At 37.7% G+C, this 21735-nt stretch overlaps 1 protein-coding gene across 7 annotated transcripts; it reads left to right on the top strand.

Moving 5' to 3' along the window:
* Nucleotides 1–1522: 1522 nt before the first annotated feature.
* LOC128860781 (uncharacterized) lies at nt 1523–16704 on the top strand. Of its 7 annotated transcripts, XM_054098524.1 has the most exons (4): nt 1523–2703; nt 7256–7354; nt 7620–8240; nt 15439–16704. In XM_054098524.1, exons 1-2 carry the CDS (start codon nt 2038–2040, stop codon nt 7265–7267), a joined length of 678 nt encoding a protein of 225 aa, XP_053954499.1. In that variant the 5' UTR covers nt 1523–2037; the 3' UTR covers nt 7268–7354; nt 7620–8240; nt 15439–16704. The 7 variants fall into 7 exon arrangements, with proteins under 7 accessions (XP_053954499.1, XP_053954497.1, XP_053954496.1 ...); XM_054098522.1 differs by lacking the exon at nt 7256–7354 and having other exon boundaries at nt 7772–8240; nt 15454–16704; XM_054098521.1 differs by lacking the exon at nt 7256–7354 and having other exon boundaries at nt 7772–8240.
* The last annotated feature ends 5031 nt before the right edge of the window (nt 16705–21735 follow it).

Genomic DNA, 21735 nt, shown 5'->3' with positions numbered 1-21735 from the left:
TATGTATGTATGTATGCATATAACGGAATCTTTGAGCTTCTGGCTTCTAAAAATCTGATCGACTTGAAATTTTGCACACCTATCAAGGACCGATGACAATGCAATAATTTGATAAAAGTTTTCCATTATCCTTATTAGGATTGCCAGGATTAATATTTTCTTTTTTTTACCTGTGGGCTAAAAGTAAGGTGAATTTGGTTGTAAAATGAAAAATCTTTTTTTATTCTTGTAAATCAGTTTCTCAGGCTCCCTCCACGAAAAAAGTTCTTCATCCCGATTACTTCTTTACCACGGCCGATAACTGCATAGCTTTAGACTCACAGTCGATAAGAAAGGAATTAAATATAATACGAATATATCGAATCATTTATTCACTGACTGCAATGATAACAATAATTTTCATTCATAATAAACAAAAAATAGTTTAAAGAAACTAAAAAACACGCTTTTTTGCTAATCGAACTAAAAAGTAGAAAATAAAAAATAGTTTAAAAAAACTAAAAAACACGCTTTTATTGCTAATCGAACTAAAAAGTAGAAAATAAATTTTAATGACAAAGAGACCTATAATGAAGTAATAGCAAATCGAACGATCAGTCATAGTCAACTACCTCAGAACAGAATTATAACAAAAATTAAGATACAAATAGAATAATTCAAATTCGAGTTAAAAGCGTAGGATGCATTTTGCTTCACTTTCATAACCTTCTGTACATAGATAGTTGCCAATAGAATGATTGTAATATTGACTATATCAAGCATCCCACGCTTTTAACTCTAATTTGAATTACTCTATTTGTATCTTAATTTTTGTTATAATTCTGTTCTGAGGTAGTTGACTATGACTGATCGTTCGATTTGCTATTACTTCATTACAGGTCTCTTTGTCATTAAAATTTATTTTCTACTTTTTAGTTGGATTAGCAATAAAAGCGTGTTTTTTAGTTTTTTTAAACTATTTTTTATTTATGCCGATTGTGCTGATTTTTATTATATGTAGGTGTATACGGGTGATATAAGGCTCCTAGGAAACCGCGCACTATATACTAACCACAATGGCGGGGTGGAAACTAAACATTCTCAATTTTTGTTTAAAAAATACCCATTCAATGTTTTTTGAGATGTAAATTTGTATATACGTAAATATTCTATGAACACACAGTTTTCAATAAAATTACATTATGTACATAAAACTTATTAAAAGTTGAAGTCGAAAAGCATATAGCGAGCTTCAGATTCTACAAACTCACTTCAATTCAAATTATTACATTTCAATTAAATTAATTTTAAGACAAATATTTATAAACATGTCAACACGTCATTTCTCCATTAAGCAAAAACGAACTGTTTTCGTCAGTTATATTTGGCGCGTTTCTTCTGGCAACCTGCCATTTCGCCTATCAGATGCTCAAAGTCCCATAATGTGTGAGTGCTGCCAAGTTTTGAAAGTGGAAAATACTGATCAAAACCAAGTAATTTTTTTGCGCAGCTGGATCTTTCGTTTCTTATTTCGGGCGTACGTTGAAATTGGGGTTTATTCCGTAATTGTTTATGCCGTTACTGTGGTTTGGGAACGGTGCACTTACGCGGGTGTGAACGGTTCGCCATAATAGTGTTTATTGGCACGGTTTTTGTTCGGTATTAATCCGCACCGGTCGACCGTTCTCTGCAGCGATCAACAGTTTTCCGGCCGGCGAGACGCGGGCCATTGCCTGGCATTTAGCTGGAGTTTAGTTGTGTAGAGAAGCGTTTCCTGTGTAGTACTACAGTAATCACCGGGTGTAGCCTGCTAGGACCTGCTGTCTTGTTAAGCTAAGCCATAGCCAATGTTAGGAAGCGGCGCATGAGAGCCTTTGTACATTCCATTTACTCGAGTTCCAGGGTGCCAGAAGAATCCACTTCGGGTGGAGAAGGAGAAGGGAAGATCTTAGCGGTAATTTCCCCCGTAGCAGAAAGCCGGCGGTTAGCCTTAGTGCGTCGCCAGTGACGCTTGCTGCTTAAGCCTATACTTCAGCCGAAGTGGGGGATAAAGCCACAATGAGTTCGGACGGGACGTCCTTAGAGAGAGGGGGAGAAATTGGTGGCATAGATAAAGTGAATATTATGGGGCGTGCTTCACCGAATACTGATTGTGGTGAAGTGACCGCCATGGAATCGCAGAGCATGACCCTGATAAAGGGCATTACCAGTGAGTATACCGACGCGGTATTAGGAATGCAGAGTCTTAATTTGGGGACTGCAAAGAAGCTTTTGGAGTTTTCCTCCGAGTCTGAAAAGCTCTATATGGCGACGACAGGAACCGAGGCAGTGGCGGCACCTCACACGCCTCCTGTTAAGGAAGTAGTATCTAGTATACAACTTCGGGAATTTGAGGAATTGGGGGTTGATCAAAGTGCTTGCCTGAATGAATGTAATAGCGATTTAAAAATATTTAAAAGGTGGAAAGGAAAGCGTCTTAAGTTTTGGTCGAAAGAGCTATACTTAAAGAGGAAGTCTGTCCGTCGCTTAAGACGTTTGTATCAACGTGCTAAACGGGCTAACTCGGAGAATTCATCCCACTTAAGGGATCAATTTAAGAACGGGCTTAATGAATACAAGAAGATGTTAAACAAGGCTAAAGAAGAAGCATGGAAGAGATCTGTTGGGTATAACAGTCACGACTCCTGGAAACCGAATGTGCCGGGATCTCCAAATGAGCTAGTGGTTAGTGACGTGTGATTCGTGACATCTCATTGCAGTTGCCAATAATCGGGAGTTCTATGTGGGGTTTGGCATATCGGTGGACAAAGCGATAACAATGCTGCTTATTGGCAAATAAATAAAAAATGAAGTGCCGCGTGTTAAATCGTGAAGCACGAATTGCAAAAATACAGTTTTTTTTACAGTGTGAGTGTATGTATATAGTTTCTGGTATTCGGCAGTTTACATTGCTTTTGTTTACTCTTCCTCTTTGCACACAACCAAGGCGAATTTATTTATATATTAAATCCACCTTGCACACAACTATTTGTCTTCCATTTGTTTGTTAATTCGAAGAGATTACTTCACGCGAGTTCGGAAAGCGCAATCTTGAATTCTTTCATTCTTGCTATCGATCTAAATCTGAATTGTTTGCAATTCTGTGGAAATCCCGTTAACAATTTTAGAATGTGTACAAGTTAATAATTAATATACTCGGACTGTTCACTTGTGATCTCTGCACGAAGTTAAATCAGCGAAATAGAATTATTATTTGTTCGTTTATTGGTCAAATCCGTACTGAAATATAAATGACAAAATATTCTTAACATAAGCTAGCCCTGACCTATAATCGCTGTGTCAGCGATTATGCTGAATGGATTATGTTTCAACGTCGCGACGGCGCATGGAATGTTGACGGCAACGTATTGTGGAGTTTGGCATAATTGGCATTAAACATTGTTGCAGCTTTGCTGATCGTGCAGAACTGCAGTCGTTGACTTTGTCTGACCGGATGTGTTAACTTACATGCAAATTTAAGCTTGGTGGATAGAATTCTATTCAATGAAGAGTGTTTAAGTTTGGCTAGAATTTAGTATAATGCCGAACGCTTTGGAAAAAACGGTAAAAAGGGGGTGATAGAGGGGTGTATCCCCATCTTAAAACTGAAAACAGAACCTGCCGGAGGCTTATAGTTTTTAAGTAATTTAATGTTAAAAGTTCTATAATTTAGCGAAAAGTTGGTGTTGCCATACACCTGAAATGAAAACGAAGTTCGCACGCAGGGATGTTCAGTGGAAGGTTCATTGTAAAACTGCAGTATTTTTTGCTGTAATTTAAAGTTGAGAAATAATTTTGAAAATAAAAACATACAACTCATTTAAACTTAAAAACAATGATATTAAGCGTATCACAAAAAATAATAAAGTAATTAAAATTAAAATTAAATTAAATTAATTAACACAGTATTTTTGCGTGGAACTCCTTATCGCGTAGGCGGCCTTCGGCCGCGCTTCAAAAAAATAACCCTCATCAGTCCAACTCCGGCTACGCAGTCCACAGTATTTTTGCGTAGAACTCCTTTTCGCGTGGGCGGCCTTCGGCCGCGCTTCAAAAAAATAACCCTCATCAGTCCAACTCCGGCTACGCCATGCACAGTATTTTTGCGTAAAACTCCTTTCCGTGTTAAAACCATTGAACCCAAAATTAAAACGTCATATGCGTGTATGTAGTAAGCAGGCACAATAACCCCCATTCCCATCATTAACACTAAACTCAAGTACTTAATTTTTGTTTTCATTTGCAGGCATCCGGCAACACCATACTGTTGTAATTCCAATATTCTTCTTGTTCGCGCTTAAAATTGGAATGTGATTGCATAGGCAAATGAATTTGCATTTAATTTTAATAGATATAATTAGAATATTAGCATAAAAATCGGTACAAACACGCGTGTGAGTGAATATTTGGTGATTTATAGTGAAATGTTAAAAAATATAGAGTGTAATGTGGCAAATTATACTGATGTTCCCAAGGGCATTTTGAATGTAAATAATTAAAAAATTATTATTTCCCGAATAATTTAAAGTTATAAAGAGTGTTCCTTAACACCTCACTAACATCTCCACTAAGTTTCATTAAAAAAAACATTATAGTTTGCCAGAAATTCCAAGATCGGCATTGTTCTAAATTCCAGCCTTAAGTTTCCATAAAGTTTTTATTTTTATATATAATTTCACGTTTGTATTTTTATGAAATTTTTAAAGAATTACATTTTTAATCCAAATTAATGGGTTAATGCAATGTACATATGTATGTATGTATGTATGTATGTATTGCATATCTTTCCTTTGGGTATATCAATGTTCACGCACTCTCCCAATTCTTTTTTTAATTATCATGTAACATTTGGAAAACTAGGAACTTGGAACTTTTCGTCTAGAAGGGATGTGAGCGTCAGCTGTAATTTTTAGTCTAGTATTTTTATGAGGCATGCATTTATTTATATATGTAAATACATATGAATATACGTCACTGACAATTAAGCATACACCATTTCTTGAAATTCCAGATGGCCACCTTAATAATTTAAAAGTAACTAAGACATTTCGGAGGTTGGCTAGGTGTGAAATCGTTAAGTTGGATCTTCGTAAACAAACACGGACAAACTTACTTACATTGATTCATTTGCAGAAGCGCAAGCGCACAAATGTTTGTCTAACGAAGATATCCTCGAATCTCACTTATCCACTCGTTCTACCAACAGTTTTAATTACAATATTAACTGAGTTGTCAGCACTCAAGCTAACTGCTTCCTTTTCCTAATTGCTTTCTACAGCCGCTTGGCTGCCACTCTTGTCGCTGATATTTGGGCACCACAGAAAGTCATAGAGCTGAGCAATGAAAATTATGTTTTTGCTGCGCGGTTTGATGTTTGCTAGCATGTCTGCCTGAGTAAATTTAATTCTAGAATGTGGTGCATATGTACAAAAAAAAATGCCAGACTTTTGTCGTTATACGGTTTTGCATTTCATGTTGCACAGAAGAACTATGTTTCACATGCCATACCTAACTGACGCAAGTTAGCTTAGAAAAAAGAAAACAACTAGCTTTGTTAACTAGGCGCAAATCGTATAGACGATACTGCGTCAATGAGGAGCAGACATAGGCAAATAAAATTTATTAGTGCCGGAAACTATGTTAACAGCTTGCCTCGGTAGTACGAGCTCTTAGTCTTTTCTGTACCCAAAGTCCTGTTTACTTTGGAAATTATTTAATTAAGCGTTATTTCGTAAATCATACAAAAACAAAATTACAAACTGTACTGCCTTTGAATAATTCTGACCGGTGAATGTATGCGTACTTGTATGTAATTAGTATGATGAGCTACCTCTTATTCTCATAATAGTAATTTTATGCCTGAAAATGTCTTATTGTCGTCAGCTGTGGCGACTGAATTATTGAATTATTTAATTTCTTATAAAAAATGCAAAAGCACAAGATATGATTTTCATCTCTTGGAGTAAAAATTAGCTCCAAAAATTTACTTCGGGTTTGGGAAAATCCTTTTTTAATATATATATATACAGGGTTTGATTCAAAAGTAATGAGCCTCATTTTTTTAAGCAGTTTTATTAAACCTTTTGGCTTATACAACTAATATTCTTCAAAATAGGACCCTTGAGCGTCAATACACCGCTGGTAGCGGTCCTTCCACTGCTGGAAACATTTTTTAAACTCATCCGCCGGATGACGCAGACGCTCCGCGCGAGAAGGCTCATTACTTTTCAATCAAACCCTGTATAATTGGCGCGTACACCTTTGTTTGTGTGTTGGCCGAAGCTCCTCCTCCTATTTGGGGTGTGCGTCTTGATGTTGTTCCACAAATGTAGGGACCTACAGTTTCAAGCCTATTCCGAACGGCAGATATTTTTATGAGGAGCTTTTTCATGGCAGAAATACACTAGGAGGTTTGCCATTGCCTGCCAAGGGGCGACCGCTATTAGAAAAAACTTTCCCTGCATTTTGGTCTTTCACCGAGATTCGAACCAACGTTCTCTCTCTGAAACCCGAATGGTAGTCACGCACTAACCCATTCGGCTACGGTGGCCGCTGACTGTTGGCATTAATTGCATCATGATAATAACCGTTGGGTTAAACATTCACCCGGGTCTAGCCAGACTGGCTTTTTCGGCTTTGGTCGTGAATTTAACATATTTCTATTATAGCTAACGACTTAAGCTTCCAGGCAGCTTCCGTAAATTTAATTTTCTATCGATTTATGGATATAACCCTTTAAAAGGGATCCTCGAACAGGACGAAAAAAGGCCAGGACCGGGTGCCAAACCAAAGGTTTTAAAAACGGTGTTAACTTGGAGAATCATTCAAAGTGTGTAAAAATTAGCATTATTGAAAAAAGTTTAACTTCACTTACACATTCAAGAAGGCTTTGTAAAAATTGTTCACACATTAACCGTTGAAATTTAATTTAACTTGAAACTGTACACACATCAATGGTACACAAATGGAAACTGATAATACTCCACTGTTATGCCAAACGGAGTTTAATTTGATTTAATTTTGCTGAAATTATGAATTGAAAAAATGAATTTACAAAATTAATCAAAAATTATATTCGTACATTCCTTGTTAGTTGTGTCCGTCTAAGTTCAATTCAATATAAGTAGGTATACATATAATACTAAATACAACATAACATTAAGTCGTACTTATACAGCCTCAGCCATATTACAAATATTATAACAATAAGTGAACCTCATTTTATTTTCAATATCAGATACAAAAATAGATAGGCTCCAGATATTGCAAAATAGGTCCATGACGTTAATTTGAAATGAAAAAATAGGTGCACCAATAAGTGGCAGGCTTACAAAATGTAATTAATTAAGTAATAGTTTAATATCACACAATGAAAATGATCTTTAATATAAGAGGTGGTAATGTTTCGAAATATTTAACCAATATTATTTTATAGTACATATAGGTATAAATGATATAGCAAGAAACAAAAATTATTTTATGTAAAACGGAAATATATAGTACAAATAAAACCTCTTCTTTAGTAAGGTTTTTATTATTTTCATAGATTACTTAAATTGTCAAGAAATAGTTGTATTTAAAAACAAAATTTATGAATACAGTGCAAGAAAAGTTTTTAAGTTCTATTAAGGCTTACGCCGTAATAAATAAACATATGTTTAGAAATAATGAAGTTTCTTGTGAAATGGAAACAACGCGCGCTTATTTGCGCTTCTCATTTTTGCGGAAAATTAAACACGAAGGTTGCTTAAAGGCATTGCTGTGGTTTCACACGAAAAGAAAATAGGGTCATCAAAACGCTACATAATTTTTCATGGAGCCCAAGCAGAAACTTGAGTGCGAAATAAAATAACCAAATTTACTTTGATTACAAGTAAATCGAATCGAATCAACAAAAACAAACATAAATACAAAATACCTTGTGTGCATCATATACAAGTGTATTAGATTAGTGCGACAACAATTACCCGCGCGTCACTTTCCGAGCCCTGGTGACAAACACAAACAGACGCACGTTCAAATACATTATAACAAAACCCCAAATACGTTATAACAAAACACAACACCAAAAAATATGGAACCGCAGTAAATTAATAAAATTTAAATAATATTCATATGTATATAAAATAATAGTGGCACTGTCCGCTGTTCCTGTTGCCGTCATCAGCCCACTGTCGTCTTGATGCTACTGTCCGTCCCGGAATTACCTGCAACTGTCACAGGTAAGTCGCAACTGACAAAAATCTTACACATTTTAAAAAGGTAACGATTGCGAGCATTTTGAAAATTGTGATTGTTTTTAAATTTACGACTATTGGAAATTAATAAAAAAAAACAAAGAATTTTATTCCATACTTTCAAATTTTTGCGGGCCTAACAAAGAGAATACGTTTTTTTTTTGTTCAAACATTTCAATACCACTTTTGTAGAACGATTTATCTTTTGCCTCAAAATAGGCCCCAGTTTGAGCCATAACCTCTTCATGCGAGCGAATTTTTTTACCGGCGATAATTTTTTTTAGAACTGCGAAAGTCAAAAGTCAAAGTCGCTGGGAGTCAAATCCGGCGACTACGATGAATGTGGGAGCAAGCGAAATTCAATTCATGTAGTTTTCCATTGTTTTGGTTGACTTGTGACACGGTGCGTTGTCTTGAAGAAACAAAGCAGCGAGCAAATGCGGTACCCATTTTTAACAGAGCTTTCTCATAGTCAAATGCTTATGCAATATAAAGTCAAGATGTTATTTTGTTATCTTTATGACAGCTAACTCACGCACTTCACTTTTCGATCATTCAAAACGATCGAACCTCATTTGGTTTTTAAGGTTAGTACCAACTGAAGAAGGGGGGACTGCAATAAAACGAGTGCCATCTATGTGTTAGGCTCGGACTTTTTAGCCGATGTATTATAATACATACAAAAAAAAACGGGTCCTTTGAAAAGTCCGTGCAAAATTAGCAAATACTCAATTGTTGGTAAACCTTTTTATTTTATTGTCCAACGTTGTCGTAATTTATTGATCCCTTCCGAATAATAGGATTTGCCCAAGTCTGAATAGCCATTCGGATCTGTAATCACGTTCTCGTTTATGGAACAGTAGTCCAAAGGAGTCGAGGAAGCCAAGTCTGGAGAATAGGGGGCATGTGAAATGAGTTGGAACCCTATTTCCATTAATATTAGGACCACAGCTGCAGAGGCGTGAGGTGGTGCGTTGTCGTGATGGAAAAGGAAAATCTCGATTCAAACGAATGCCAAACACAAAGAAATAGACCGACCTGGCTGAAACTTTGTGTGTGTGTTCTTCCAAGGGATGCTACTAACTAAACATAACCTCGACAAGCGCCAGTAGTGCCATCTCTCTGACTTTGCACGTACTTTTCAAACAACCCTCGTGCATACATAAATATAAGTATAGGTACACGTCTCCATTTGATTGCATGTACATACAGGGTGAACGATATGAAGTGTTACCTATTCAAAACACCATAACTTTTTTGTGTGAAATTAGTTTTTATTGATTTCAAAGACAAAGTTGTTCAAAAATGATTACAATTTTAACATATATTCACTTTAGCTCGATATGACCACCTTTCGCATTGGCTATAGCCTTCAAACGGTCAAAAAATTAGTTGCATGCTGCTCGAATGTAATCTTGAGGTATTTTGGCCCATTCTCGTATAATAGCTTTTTTCAGCGCATCCATACTGGCATATTTTTTAGTCCTTACCTTGCTCTCCAAAATGGACCAGATGGAATAGTCCATCGGATTTGCGTCTGGCGAATTCGAAAGCCATTGTGAGGACGAAATGAAGTGTGGAACATGATTTTTTAACCATTCTTGGTTCACACGAGTTTTATGAGACGGTGCCGAGTCCTGTTGGAACGTCCATGGTCTACGACCGAAATGTTTGCGTGTCCACGGCTCTAAAGTAGCTTCTAAAACATTTTCCCGATAATAAGTCGCATTCACTTTGACACCAGGCTCGATAAAAACGATTGGAGAGCGTCCATCAGCGGTCACTGCGGCCCAAATCATAACTTGCGATGGGAAATTGCTTCGAGTGGCCATACGTAGGCTCAAATTCTCGTATGAGCGTTCGGTCAAGTAAACACGATCGTTTTGAGTGGTTATGAACTGTTCAATCCGGATTTTTTTTCATCAGAAAACACAATGTTAGGAAATTCGCCACGTTCGTGCAAGCGCAACAACTCCTTTGCTCATTCGCATCGAACTTTGTTTTGCTGGGGTGAAAGATCGTGTGCTTTTTGAAACTTGTAAGCCTTAACCTTGAGCTCATTTTTCAATATGCGTCGAATGCTGTCTTGCGATATTTTCAGTTCTTTGGCCATTTTTCTTCCACTTCGACGTGGATTTCGTTCAAGTCGAGCCTTCACTTTCCGAACCATTTCTGCCGTTGTTGCGGTTTTTTTTGATCATTATAACGTTTTATAGTGCGATACACAAACATTTTATTCACTTTGAGGTGACTGAGCTCACGAACAATGGCTGGTTGTGATTTTCCAGCCAAATATAACGCAATCACACTATTACGTTTGAATTCCATCACAGAAAAAAAAAATTGCAACAATTTTGAGACGCAAATACTTGTGATGGCTAATAAACAATATATTGAAATGTCATTAGAACAATTTTGATGTTGATGTCATGAGCTGTTTTACAGATACAAGCAGTGTGAAGTTGGTAACACTTCACCCTGTATATACACATTCGAATACATATAACGCGGGGTTAGAGTACGTTGAAATTTGATAATAAAGGGTGTGACATTAGGTGCGAAATCGAAATTAATAAATAATTATTTTGGACAAATAAGCATAAACAGTTAAATAAAAATAAATAAATGCCTTATTCTAAACACTGTAAGAGAACATTTATAGAAGTATCGATTTTTTGGTATTTTGTGGAATAATTTTCGACCACGGATTTGCAGATATTTTTTTTTTCGTTTTTGTAAAAATGAGCAAGCCAACGCCAATAAATCCAAGTCTCTCTCCAAGTAGGGAGATTATGGAATTAGAGCGATCAGAGAACCAAAAGCTGCGAAAAGCAGCACAGTAAGCATAAAGACGGAAAAACGATTTGTTTGTTTAACAGTAATAGAAGCCCCGCCAGTGTAGGGTATATCACCGGCCGTCTTCGTCTAGCTCATCTAAAGGTAGACCCAGGAAACAGAGATGTCTCCTGACGTGCCTGGGAGGCGGCTCAGGTTCAAGAAGGTGTCTGCAGAGACGAAACCTGGGGTAACATCCTAGCAGCAACTGCTTGCTGAGCAGTTTGTAATGCTCCATTACAGGGAGCATTTGTGCCTCATTATGGAGGTGTTGAACAGAGGACATCAGGAGGCAACCGGTCGCTGTCCGAATGGCAGTATTTTGGCATGTCTGTAGCTTTATCCACTGCGTGCCACTAGTTCCAGGCGCTCCCAAATTCAATCGCAGGTGAACTTCATGATAACTTGGGTCACATTAGCCCAACAAATACTACTTCATTCTGCACCAATGCGTTCTTTGACCTGAGGAAAAAAATTAAGAGTTGTTTTCTACCCGCCCAGTATTACGTCTTCTCAAATTGCGTTGAAATGAAATATTGATGGCAGCTGTATTCAACACTTATTAGTTTTCATTTGAATAAAAATTCCCATGAAACTTTCGGCGCCTCTCTGACCCAGCTCAAATTTTTCGAGGTAACGCCGTTTGTGGAACAACATCAAGACACACACCACAAACAGGAGGAGGAGCTCGGCCAAACACCCAAAAAGGGTGTACGCGCCAATTATATAATAGGACTATGAATAAGTTCGTGCGGTTTTTTTCGAAATTTGAAACTTTATTGACGTAAAATGGTTACAAATTTAATATTCAAAATATTGTCCATCGCTTACTACTACTTTTTCCCATCTTTCTGGCAATTCACGGATTCCCTTTGTGAAAAATTCGGTCGGTTTTGCCGCAATCCACGAATCGATCCATTTTTTGACTTCATCGTAATTACGGAAGTGCTGGTCAGCCAGGCCATGTTGCATCGATCGGAAGAGATAGTAATCGGATGGCGCAAGGTCTGGACTATACGGCGGGTGGGGTAGGACATCCCATTTGAGCGTTTCTAAGTATGTTTTGACCACTTGTGCAACATGTGGCCGAGCATTGTCATGTTGCAAAATAACTTTGTCGTGTCTATCGGCGTATTGCGGCCGTTTTTCTCGCAGTGCTCGGCTCAAACGCATCAATTGTCGTCGGTAGACATCCCCCGTAATCGTTTCATTCGGTTTCAGTAGCTCATAATACACAACACCCAGCTGGTCCCACCAGATACACAGCATAACCTTCAGGCCATGAATATTCTGCGCCGACGTCGATGTTGAAGCATGGCCAGGGTATCCATACGTTGCCCGACGTTTTGGATTGTCGTAATGGACCCACTTTTCATCGCCAGTCACAATTCGATGCAAAAAACCCTTTCTTTTGTGCCGTTGAAGCAGTTGTTCGCATGCCATAAAACGGCGTTCAACGTCTCTTGGCTTCAATTCATACGGCACCCAATGGCCTACCTTTCTGATCATTCCCATGGCTTTTAAACGTTTGGAAATGGTTGATTGATCAACTCCCAAAGTTTTTGCAACCTCTTCTTGCGTTTGAGCCGAATCTTGATCGAGCAATTCCTCCAATTCGGTATCCATGAACTTTGGCGGCGCACCCTCGCGTTCTTCGTCTTCCAAGCCAAAATCACCACTTTTAAAGCGTGCAAACCACTTCTGGCACGTTCGCTCAGATAGAGCATGCTCACCATAAACTTCCACCAAGATACGATGACTTTCGGCTGCTTTTTTCTTCATATTAAAATAATGAAGAAGAATTCCCCGCAAAAACACATTATTTGGCACGAAATTCGACATTTTCAAGTGTGGTAAAAATATTGTTGTTTACGCTTCAAATAAAAAACTTATACTGACGTTTGTGCCTTACGACAGTAGCTCTCCAATGAATGTTTGGAAATGTGGATCGATGGAATAATAATCAAGTTACGCCATCTGTTGTAAAACCGCACGAACTTATAAATAGACCTATTATATATAGGGTGGGCCATGTAAAATTTGCTTTTTGAATTGGCTATAAAAAAACCGATCAAGATTTTTTCAAACTTTTTTTTTTATATAAAATAATATCGTTCAAATGACTGCCACGACTGGCTTTACAGTAGGCCATTCGATCAACCCAATTTTTAAGCACATTTTCGATTGTTTGGGCTCCAATTTCATGAATGGCAACTTCGATTTCGTGTTTTAAAGCATCAATCGTCTCTGGATGGTTCGCATAGCATTTGTCCTTAACGGCTCCCCACAAAAAATAGTCCAACGGGCTTAAATCACGGCTCCGAGGCGGCCAATTGATATCGGAATTTCGGCTGATTATTCGGTTTTCAAAAACGGTAGCCAAAAGTTCGAGTGTAACTTTGGCAGTGTGACAAGTTGCACCGTCCTGTTGAAACCAAATGTCTTCCATGTCATCCTCTTCAATTTGTGGAAACAACTCGTTGAGCATGTCACGGTAACGCTCGCCATTTACTGTAACCGCGGCTCCTCGCTCATTTTCGATAAAAAAATGGCCCGATGATGCCGCCAGACCAAAAACCGCACCAAACAGTGACTCGTTGTGGATGCATTTGCTTCTCTACAGTAACGTGTGGATGTTCTGAGATCCAAATCCGACAATTTTGCTTATTGACGTAGCCACCGATGCGAAAATCAGAAAAGAAGAAAAAGAGTCACCACTTTGGAAATAGGTTTTCAATATTTCCCAATTTTGTTCAAGCGTATAGCGTCCTTTTTCGTAAATGTCAAACCTTTAGGTAAATTATGAGCACATTTGACATGTCATTTGTGTTACCATTCTCAAAAAAATAGGTGGTTCAAAAAGCAAACGCTGTATGACCCACCCTGTATGTATATATATATATATAGGTATATATATATAACGCCGTACCATACGGCACTGGGCCCGCTCTATTTCTCGCTATACAGAGTTTACAAATGCTCAACGATAACAATGTATTTACATTGCTCAAAAGTTATAAAAAATATTTAAATGTCGACGACCTGCTCAAAAGACCCGACAATATCTAGTCTCTAGATTTTATTAGAATTGTGGTAGTAATAAATTAAATTCGAAAAGTTAACTAAGTGGTTTTCAAATCTTCCGATATTTCAATTGTGAGAGCTCTGAAAAGTATTTTAATTTCAATGACGCAGACACTATAAATATTATCAATTTCGATCCTCGTGTGTTTGCCCAATAGTTACCAAAACAAAAACCTTACTGCACAAGCCTTGGATTCAAAACTTAGGCTGGGATGAAACTCAGCAAACGGATTGCCCTGCAAATTCACCTTGAAAAAGCAAATCCATTTGATGTTAACTCTCTCATATGATGTTAAGTTCCAACTGCTCTTAAGCAACCTTACGTAGTCAACATGCTGGAGCAAAACCATTAGTATCTCTTCTTCGAAAACGCACACTGCTTTCACTATAAGCTAACCGAAATAATTGGCAATTTACCTATCGATAGACTTCGCGTACAAGCCTCTCTTACTTGTGGAGTAGACTTTGTGGCATCGCATATAAATATACATCCTATAACTTTAAAAATACGCGGTCGACCCCGAAACATACTACAGGTATATATCGCAGTGTTCGTTTGTTTGCCTAACAAGGCAATACATTTAGAATTGTTAACACTATAGATTTCTGCTCTAAAATCATCTTTTCGAAATTTAGCTCTTCTTTTTATCATCGTACCATCTTCGACAGTTTGTTTTATCCAGTATTTATGAAATCCTGAATTTGGGGCCGTTTTTGATTCTCTTTTTACATTCATTAGCCACTTGAATTACATTATACCCAAAGCTTATTCACTTCTACCTTCTGTTCAATGTAATAGTAAGGAATTTACTGATTCCTACATATACTCGGAAACTGCTTTTTGTTATGCTTGCTCCCCCAAGACTTGAATAAGCCTCTTTAATCTGGAGTCCTTTTTATATTTAAAAGCATTTGTACACTTCGCTTTACATTCTTTACAGATTGCTCTTCTCATGTCTTCATTAGTGTTTGTTGTTCATTCAATGTTTTGCAGTCCTTTTAATGTAGACGAATGGTAAATTCTTTAATTTTTCATAATAATAATAATTTGTTTTAGGATTTGAATGGACCCATTACTAGAACCCTTCTGGGATATATGTATAATAGTTATATAATTTTTTAGATATTTCATTGCATTTCATTATTTATATACATACTTATTTCTATTATTAATAGTATGTATATCTATCTGATTTGTAAAATTGATGTAATAATCTATCTTGTATAAATCAAAAAATAATTGTTTAATTTTCTCCCTTAAAAGGTTTATTGGACCCAGGGGACGCGACAGAAAATGTACAGTGACAACGCAACGGCGTCTCGGCGGGCGAGGGATTCTGCTTTGCCTTTACACCACCCAGGGCCCCACTCTTCAGCGGAATGTAGGAGCTGCTGAAGAGCTGTAAACGTCGCTGTGCGAAGCCGAGCTGACTCACAACTTGCGCCCTATAGCACCATTAAGCCAGGACCACAGCGTGGGCAAGGCTCTGACGCCAGCGTACCTACTAATTGTTGCCCGTTGCGGTCGCTGCCACTAGCACAGGTACCAACGGGCCCCATACGTTTTTGCGAAAAATAAAAACTTGGGTGCTGTCTCAAGCAGCAGTTTGACAACAGTGGTCCAAAAGCTACATGCTGAGGCTTCAGGAGTGGAACAAGTACCAACAATGCGACCTCCAGCCCAAGCAATAACAAGGTGCTCAAGATCACGTTCCGGCGCAGCAGTGGGTTCTGGATCGCATCTAGGCAACCGCAAGAGGACAAGACAGCAAGGGCAGCATAGCAGACGTGGCAACTAAAGCGCTTTATTCATAAGCTCGCCGTGTTACCGATGCAAGTTGAAAGATGGTGATTCTGTGAACGTGGGCGGTGTTAGGCCAAACGGCGTTTAATATAATTTAATTCTGGTTTGGATCTGAAATAATGAAATGAAAAAATTAATTAACAAAATTAATCAAAAATTATATTCGTACGTACCTTGCTAATTGTGTCCGTCTAAGTTCAATTTCATATACATACATACATAATATATATTACAGTTATATAATACTAAATATATCATAACATTAAGTCTTACTTATACATTTGGTATATTAAACATAAAAGTAAGAACCACTAAACATAAGAAGTTCGCTAAGTTTAGCCTCAGCCATATTACAAATATTATAACAATAAGTGAACCTCATTTTATTTTTTGTTCATTGATTTCTTTAGTAATATCAGATACAAAAATATATAGGCTCCAGATACTGCACAATAGGTGGATGAGATTAATTTGAAATGAAAAAATAGATGCATGGAGGTTTTTATTATTTTCATTGAATGCTTAATGAAATAATAAATTGTGAAGAAATAGTTGTGTTTAAAACCAAAATTTATGAAGACTTTACCACTTCAGTTACATGAAAAATGCTATATAATTTATTGTATCATATTATTCATTAAATTGTAAACTAGGCTTACGCCGTAATAAATAAATAAATCATCAAATCATGTGTTTCGAAAAAATAAATTTACTTGTGAAATGGAATTCAACGTGTGTTTATATGGTCTTTTCATTTTTGCGGAAAATTAAACAAGAAGATGGTATTAAGGCATTGTTGTTTCGCATACTCCCCAAACTTAGATTACAAAAAGAAAATGCTGTCCTAAAAAGCTTAAGAATTTTTCACCTACTATCAACCGACGTACAAGTACTTCTTCTGCACCTCGAGCATTGAATGAAGTCCCCGTTCACTAAATTTCCATCGGAGGCCGCCGTGGCCGGATGGGTTGTTGCGTGACTACCATTCGGAACCGAACAGGTTCGAATGACAAGTCATGAAACACCAAATGATAGAAAAGGTTTTTTCTAATAGCGGTGCCCTCGGCAGGCAATTGCAAACCTCAGAGGGTATTTCTGCCAGGAAAAATCTCCTCATAAAAACTATCCATCGCTTGGAGTGGGTAGGTGGATTTCGAACAGGAACAAAACCATTCGGCTAAGTTAATAATGTTAAATATAAAACTTCAAACATCGAGTTTGAGAGGGTTTATAAAAAGTATGGGGAATCCAGTTATAAAAATTTAATTCCAATCAATAAATTAAATTTAATTTGGACTGGTTGTTAATTTTTGGAATCGAATAAACTCAATGAAAGTTATGGCTTGTAGCGGAGGGACGGAAATGCAGTCTTAACATATGTGGTCGTTCTTTTTATTGAGATCGGATTAGATTTATCTCAGATCTAAATAAGCGCGTTGTGTTAAGTAGTTGTTGAGATGCACGCATTTATGCAAAAACTCAGGGCGACACCGCCAGTTTTTCAAAATTATACTTTCTAGAAAGGGTGGAAATTGACTATTTCCAATACCAACCTACCTTGGACTAAGAGTATTATGTGTAATATAGTTGCCTCTCGGTTATCACTTTTGCGTGGCGATATTTTGTTCAATTATCCGAACTGCATAACACTTACGGGTAACCGAACTCAGACTGCATACCGTCCGTTTTATTTAAGATCTGTTCAAAGGCTCTCTGGAATAGTTAGCTCTCGATGAGCTTTGATCAAAAACTCCAGTTCATAACCACTCAAAACGATCGTGTTTACTTGACCGAACGCTCATACGAGAATTTGAGCCTACGTATGGCCACTCGATGCAATTTCCCATCGCAAGTAATGATTTGGGCCGCAGTGACCGCTAATGGACGCTCTCCAATCGTTTTTATCGAGCCTGGTGTCAAAGTGAATACGACTTATTATCGGGAAAATGTTTTAGAAGCTGCTTTAGAGCCGTGGGCACGCAAACATTTCGGTCGTAGACCATGGACGTTCCAACAGGACTCGGCACCGTCTCATAAAACTCGTGTGAACCAAGAATGGTTAAAAAACCATGTTCCACGCAAATCCGATGGACTATTCCATCTGGTCTATTTTAGAGAGCAAGGTGAGGACTAAAAAATATCCCAGTATGGATGCGCTGAAAAAAGCGATTATACGAGAATGGGCCAAAATACCTCAAGATCACATTCGTGCAGTATGCAACTCATTTTTTGACTGTTTGAAGGCTATAGTCAATGCAAAAGGTGGTCATATCGAGCTAAAGATTACAATGTTAAAATTGTAATCATTTTTGAACAATTTTGTCTTTGAAATCAATAAAAACTAATTTCACATAAAAAGTTATGATGTTTTGAATAGGTAACACTTCATATCGTTCACCCTGTATATGTTCTATGGGAATATATATCTGCCCCAACTCCACAATCCAATTTAGAGCCATCTGTATAGATTGTAGTGTCGAAGTGTTTTAGTGAGAATGCCTTACTCCATTCCTCCTGACTAGGCCGTTTTAATGATTAGAATCACAGCATTTTTATATTCAAATTATTGGCCATTCGCATAAACCCCGACTTGCTCCCCATAGATTTCTAATAATGTTCAGATCTGGGGAATACGGTGGTCATGCTTAAGTTTCAACGTTTTGGGAAGCAATCTAAGTTTTGGCCACACTTGAAATGTGTACAGATAAAAGACCTGTTGAAAGGCCCAATTAATAGGTTCTAATGTTTCACAAGTCTCGGGAAAAGATGATTCAAACAGGGCTTTATAGCTGTTTCCCGTAATTTTATAGACTACAATTTTCAATTCGAATGTTTTATAATACGATATCGCTCCCCATACCATAACATCACCTCCACGACTGTGATGTCGACTCAAGGACTTTTCCTCCTTTCTTAAGTCATGGCAATAGTAATTGTATCCATCCGACCCATCCAGATTGAACTTCTTTTGATTACTAAATACTACTTTTTTCCATTCACCGGGATCGATCAAAGGTATTTTTTTGTATTTTTTTATGATTCAGATTGATGGGTGGTGAATTTGCTGGCTGCAACATTTGTCATTTCCTTAATTGTCGCTGTTGGAAGGGCGGAATTTGACGCAATCCTAAGGATTCTGCAGGTTTCCTTCGGTGTTAAAGTCATCGCAGTTCTGCCTTTGTAGTTTTTACCATAGGAACCACTTTGTTTCACCTAAGGATCCAAACCATTTGGACTTCGGCCAATCTTTTTGGCGATTTGAAAATCCTTCTGCTTTAATAACCATTTTCTTCAATAAAAATGATTGCCTCTAATAAAGTAAAGCAGACTGTATATTAGATTACATGAGAATTTTCTCACCAAAAATGTTTTCATGAGAACGAAATACCAGTTTTTTTTATGGAGGTGGCAAAAAGCATTGAAAGCCGAAAAGTGTCAGACTTGTCTTTCGACTCACCCACTAAAAACCCATCCCAGTTCCGTTTCCCTCCCGCGGGACGACCGTTAGGTAATACTTCACGGGAGGGGGAGCGGCCTATTGCTTTTTCATGAAAATCTGCGCTATTGTTCAGCGCGACGCAGTTTGGTGATTCCTAATACCGTTAAGTGTTACTTCGCGGGAAGGGGAGTGGCCTATTGCCTCTATATAGAAATCTGGGCTGTTAATCAGCACGACGCAGTTTGGTTATTACTATTATTGCCATGTTACCGACAGCGGACCAATGTTCTTCTGAGTCAAGCATGATATCTACTAGGTTACTAACCATTATTGGCTTCCCAACCCTATCACTCAAATCTTATCTTTCTAGTTCAAAAGGAGGGCAAACAAAGAAAACATGCTCTGCATCTTCAATTAGACTGTCGCAAAAGGTGCAAAACGGGTCATCGTCCGTTCTTGGAGTTCATCCATTCCTCCTGCCAAGTACGGATGCTTCGCTCCCGTTCAGTCCATAGATTAGTCAGCTGTGCTGGATCCACTCGAAATACCAGTGAGAATCATTGTGCGTGTGATCGCTCATGTGAACTATACTCATCCGGTTCAAATGGCAATTGAATATATTCACACACCATGGATGGTAAATCTACATATACTTACGCGTGGAATGGAAGTACGAGTACGTGTGGTTGTATAAAGATTCCAGTTAAATGCGTAATTTGAAATTAAATTAAATTAAAGGCCTTTGCATGATTACAAAGCCAAAAGTTCAGTAATTTTAAAACATTGTTCTCCAGGATCAGTTCCTACATACATACATATGTACGTGGATACATATGTAGGTCGTATTTCATTTGTGCATTTCATATCTAAGCAACTACATGTTGCATCCATCAATGACTTTAAATTATGTAATCGCAGGCTGTAACGAAGTTCACTGAAGCGATTAATTGATTCGTAGATTTGTTGACAGAAAATATATTCGTAAAACCTACATATGAATGTAAGTACGTATGATACATAAATATATATTGGCAAAAGAGAATTTATTATATTTATACATTATTGATTTTACACATATACTGCTAAGTTGAATATATTAAAGCTTGAATTCTGTAATAAGAATACAAAATTGCTACAATAAAGGTTGCAAGGCAAATACTTAAATAAGAAAAAAAAACTAATATATTATTTTCAATACTCCCACAAATATGAAACGACGTGACGCCTGGAAACTAACACTTTTCCATTTTCCCTTAGCAAACAACTAGTCGAAGCTCTTGAACAACTGTCTGGCTTAGACGTCAACAACCTAATAAGGTTCTTAAGCCCCGCAGACTAGATATATGGTAGTCATGCTGTACAAGTTGGTAGCGAGGTGCTTAATGCGCTAGTTGGATTCTAGATGAATCCTCTCTTTAACCAACCAACCCCTACTTTTTATTAAATTTCAAACATGTATTTGTGTACAATCTGAACAATTTTGCTTTAAATGAAAAGGAACCCGAATTTTTCAAATCAAAGTCAAGTACATTAAACACTAACCCGATTTTTTTACCTTAATAATGGCAGTAAAAAATGTTGAATTATAAAGGGAGTTTTTTTTAGAGGTTAGGTTTTCAAGATAAAATAAAACGTATATAATTTAATGTTATGGCCAAGAATTTAGCTTTATTATAAAGATAAGGGTTTGCCATTATGTTTTAAAAATGATTTCGGGCAAGTGGCCGCCGCGGCTGGCTCGAATAAATTCCAGCCGGGAGGCCCAATTTTCGACCACTTTTTGCAGCAATTGGGGGCCGTATGTCAGCAATAACGCGCCGAATATTCTCTTCCAAGGTGTCAATCGTCTCGGGCTTATCTGCGTAGACAAGCGACTTCACAAAGCCCCACAAGAAATAGTCCAGCGGTGTTATATCGCACGATCTTGGAGGCCACGCCACAGGTCCACGGCGCGAGATAATGCGCTCACCAAAAGTTTCCTTCAATAAATCGATTGTTGCGTTGGCTGTATGGCATGTAGCGCCGTCTTGTTGGAACCAAAGGTCGTCCGAAAGGCACGAAAAAGTCATTAATCATGGCTCTATTGACTGTAACATTATGGCCGGCTTCATTTTTAAAGAAATATGGACCAATGATTCCCTCTGCCCATAGAGCACACCAAACAGTGACTTTTTGAGGATGTAACGGCGTCTCAGCAATGGCTTGTGGATTATGTTCACTCCAAATGCGACAATTTTGCTTATTGACATACCCATTCAACCAAAAGTGAGCTTCATCGCTGAACAAAATTTTCTTGTGAAAATCGGGATCGGTGGCCA

The sequence above is a fragment of the Anastrepha ludens genome, chromosome 4 (assembly GCF_028408465.1).
Source record: "Anastrepha ludens isolate Willacy chromosome 4, idAnaLude1.1, whole genome shotgun sequence".
NCBI lineage: Eukaryota > Metazoa > Arthropoda > Insecta > Diptera > Tephritidae > Anastrepha > Anastrepha ludens.
This window is presented reverse-complemented; position numbering and strand designations above follow the sequence as displayed.

Excerpts from the sequence above, each read along its gene's own strand:
- LOC128860781 (XM_054098522.1), top strand. The coding sequence starts at position 2,038 with ATGAGTTCGGACGGGACGTCCTTAGAGAGAGGGGGAGAAATTGGTGGC. Across the intron at positions 2,704-7,771 it reads GATCTCCAAATGAGCTAGTG|GCATTGCTGTGGTTTCACAC; the intron begins GTTAGTGACGTG and ends GGTTGCTTAAAG.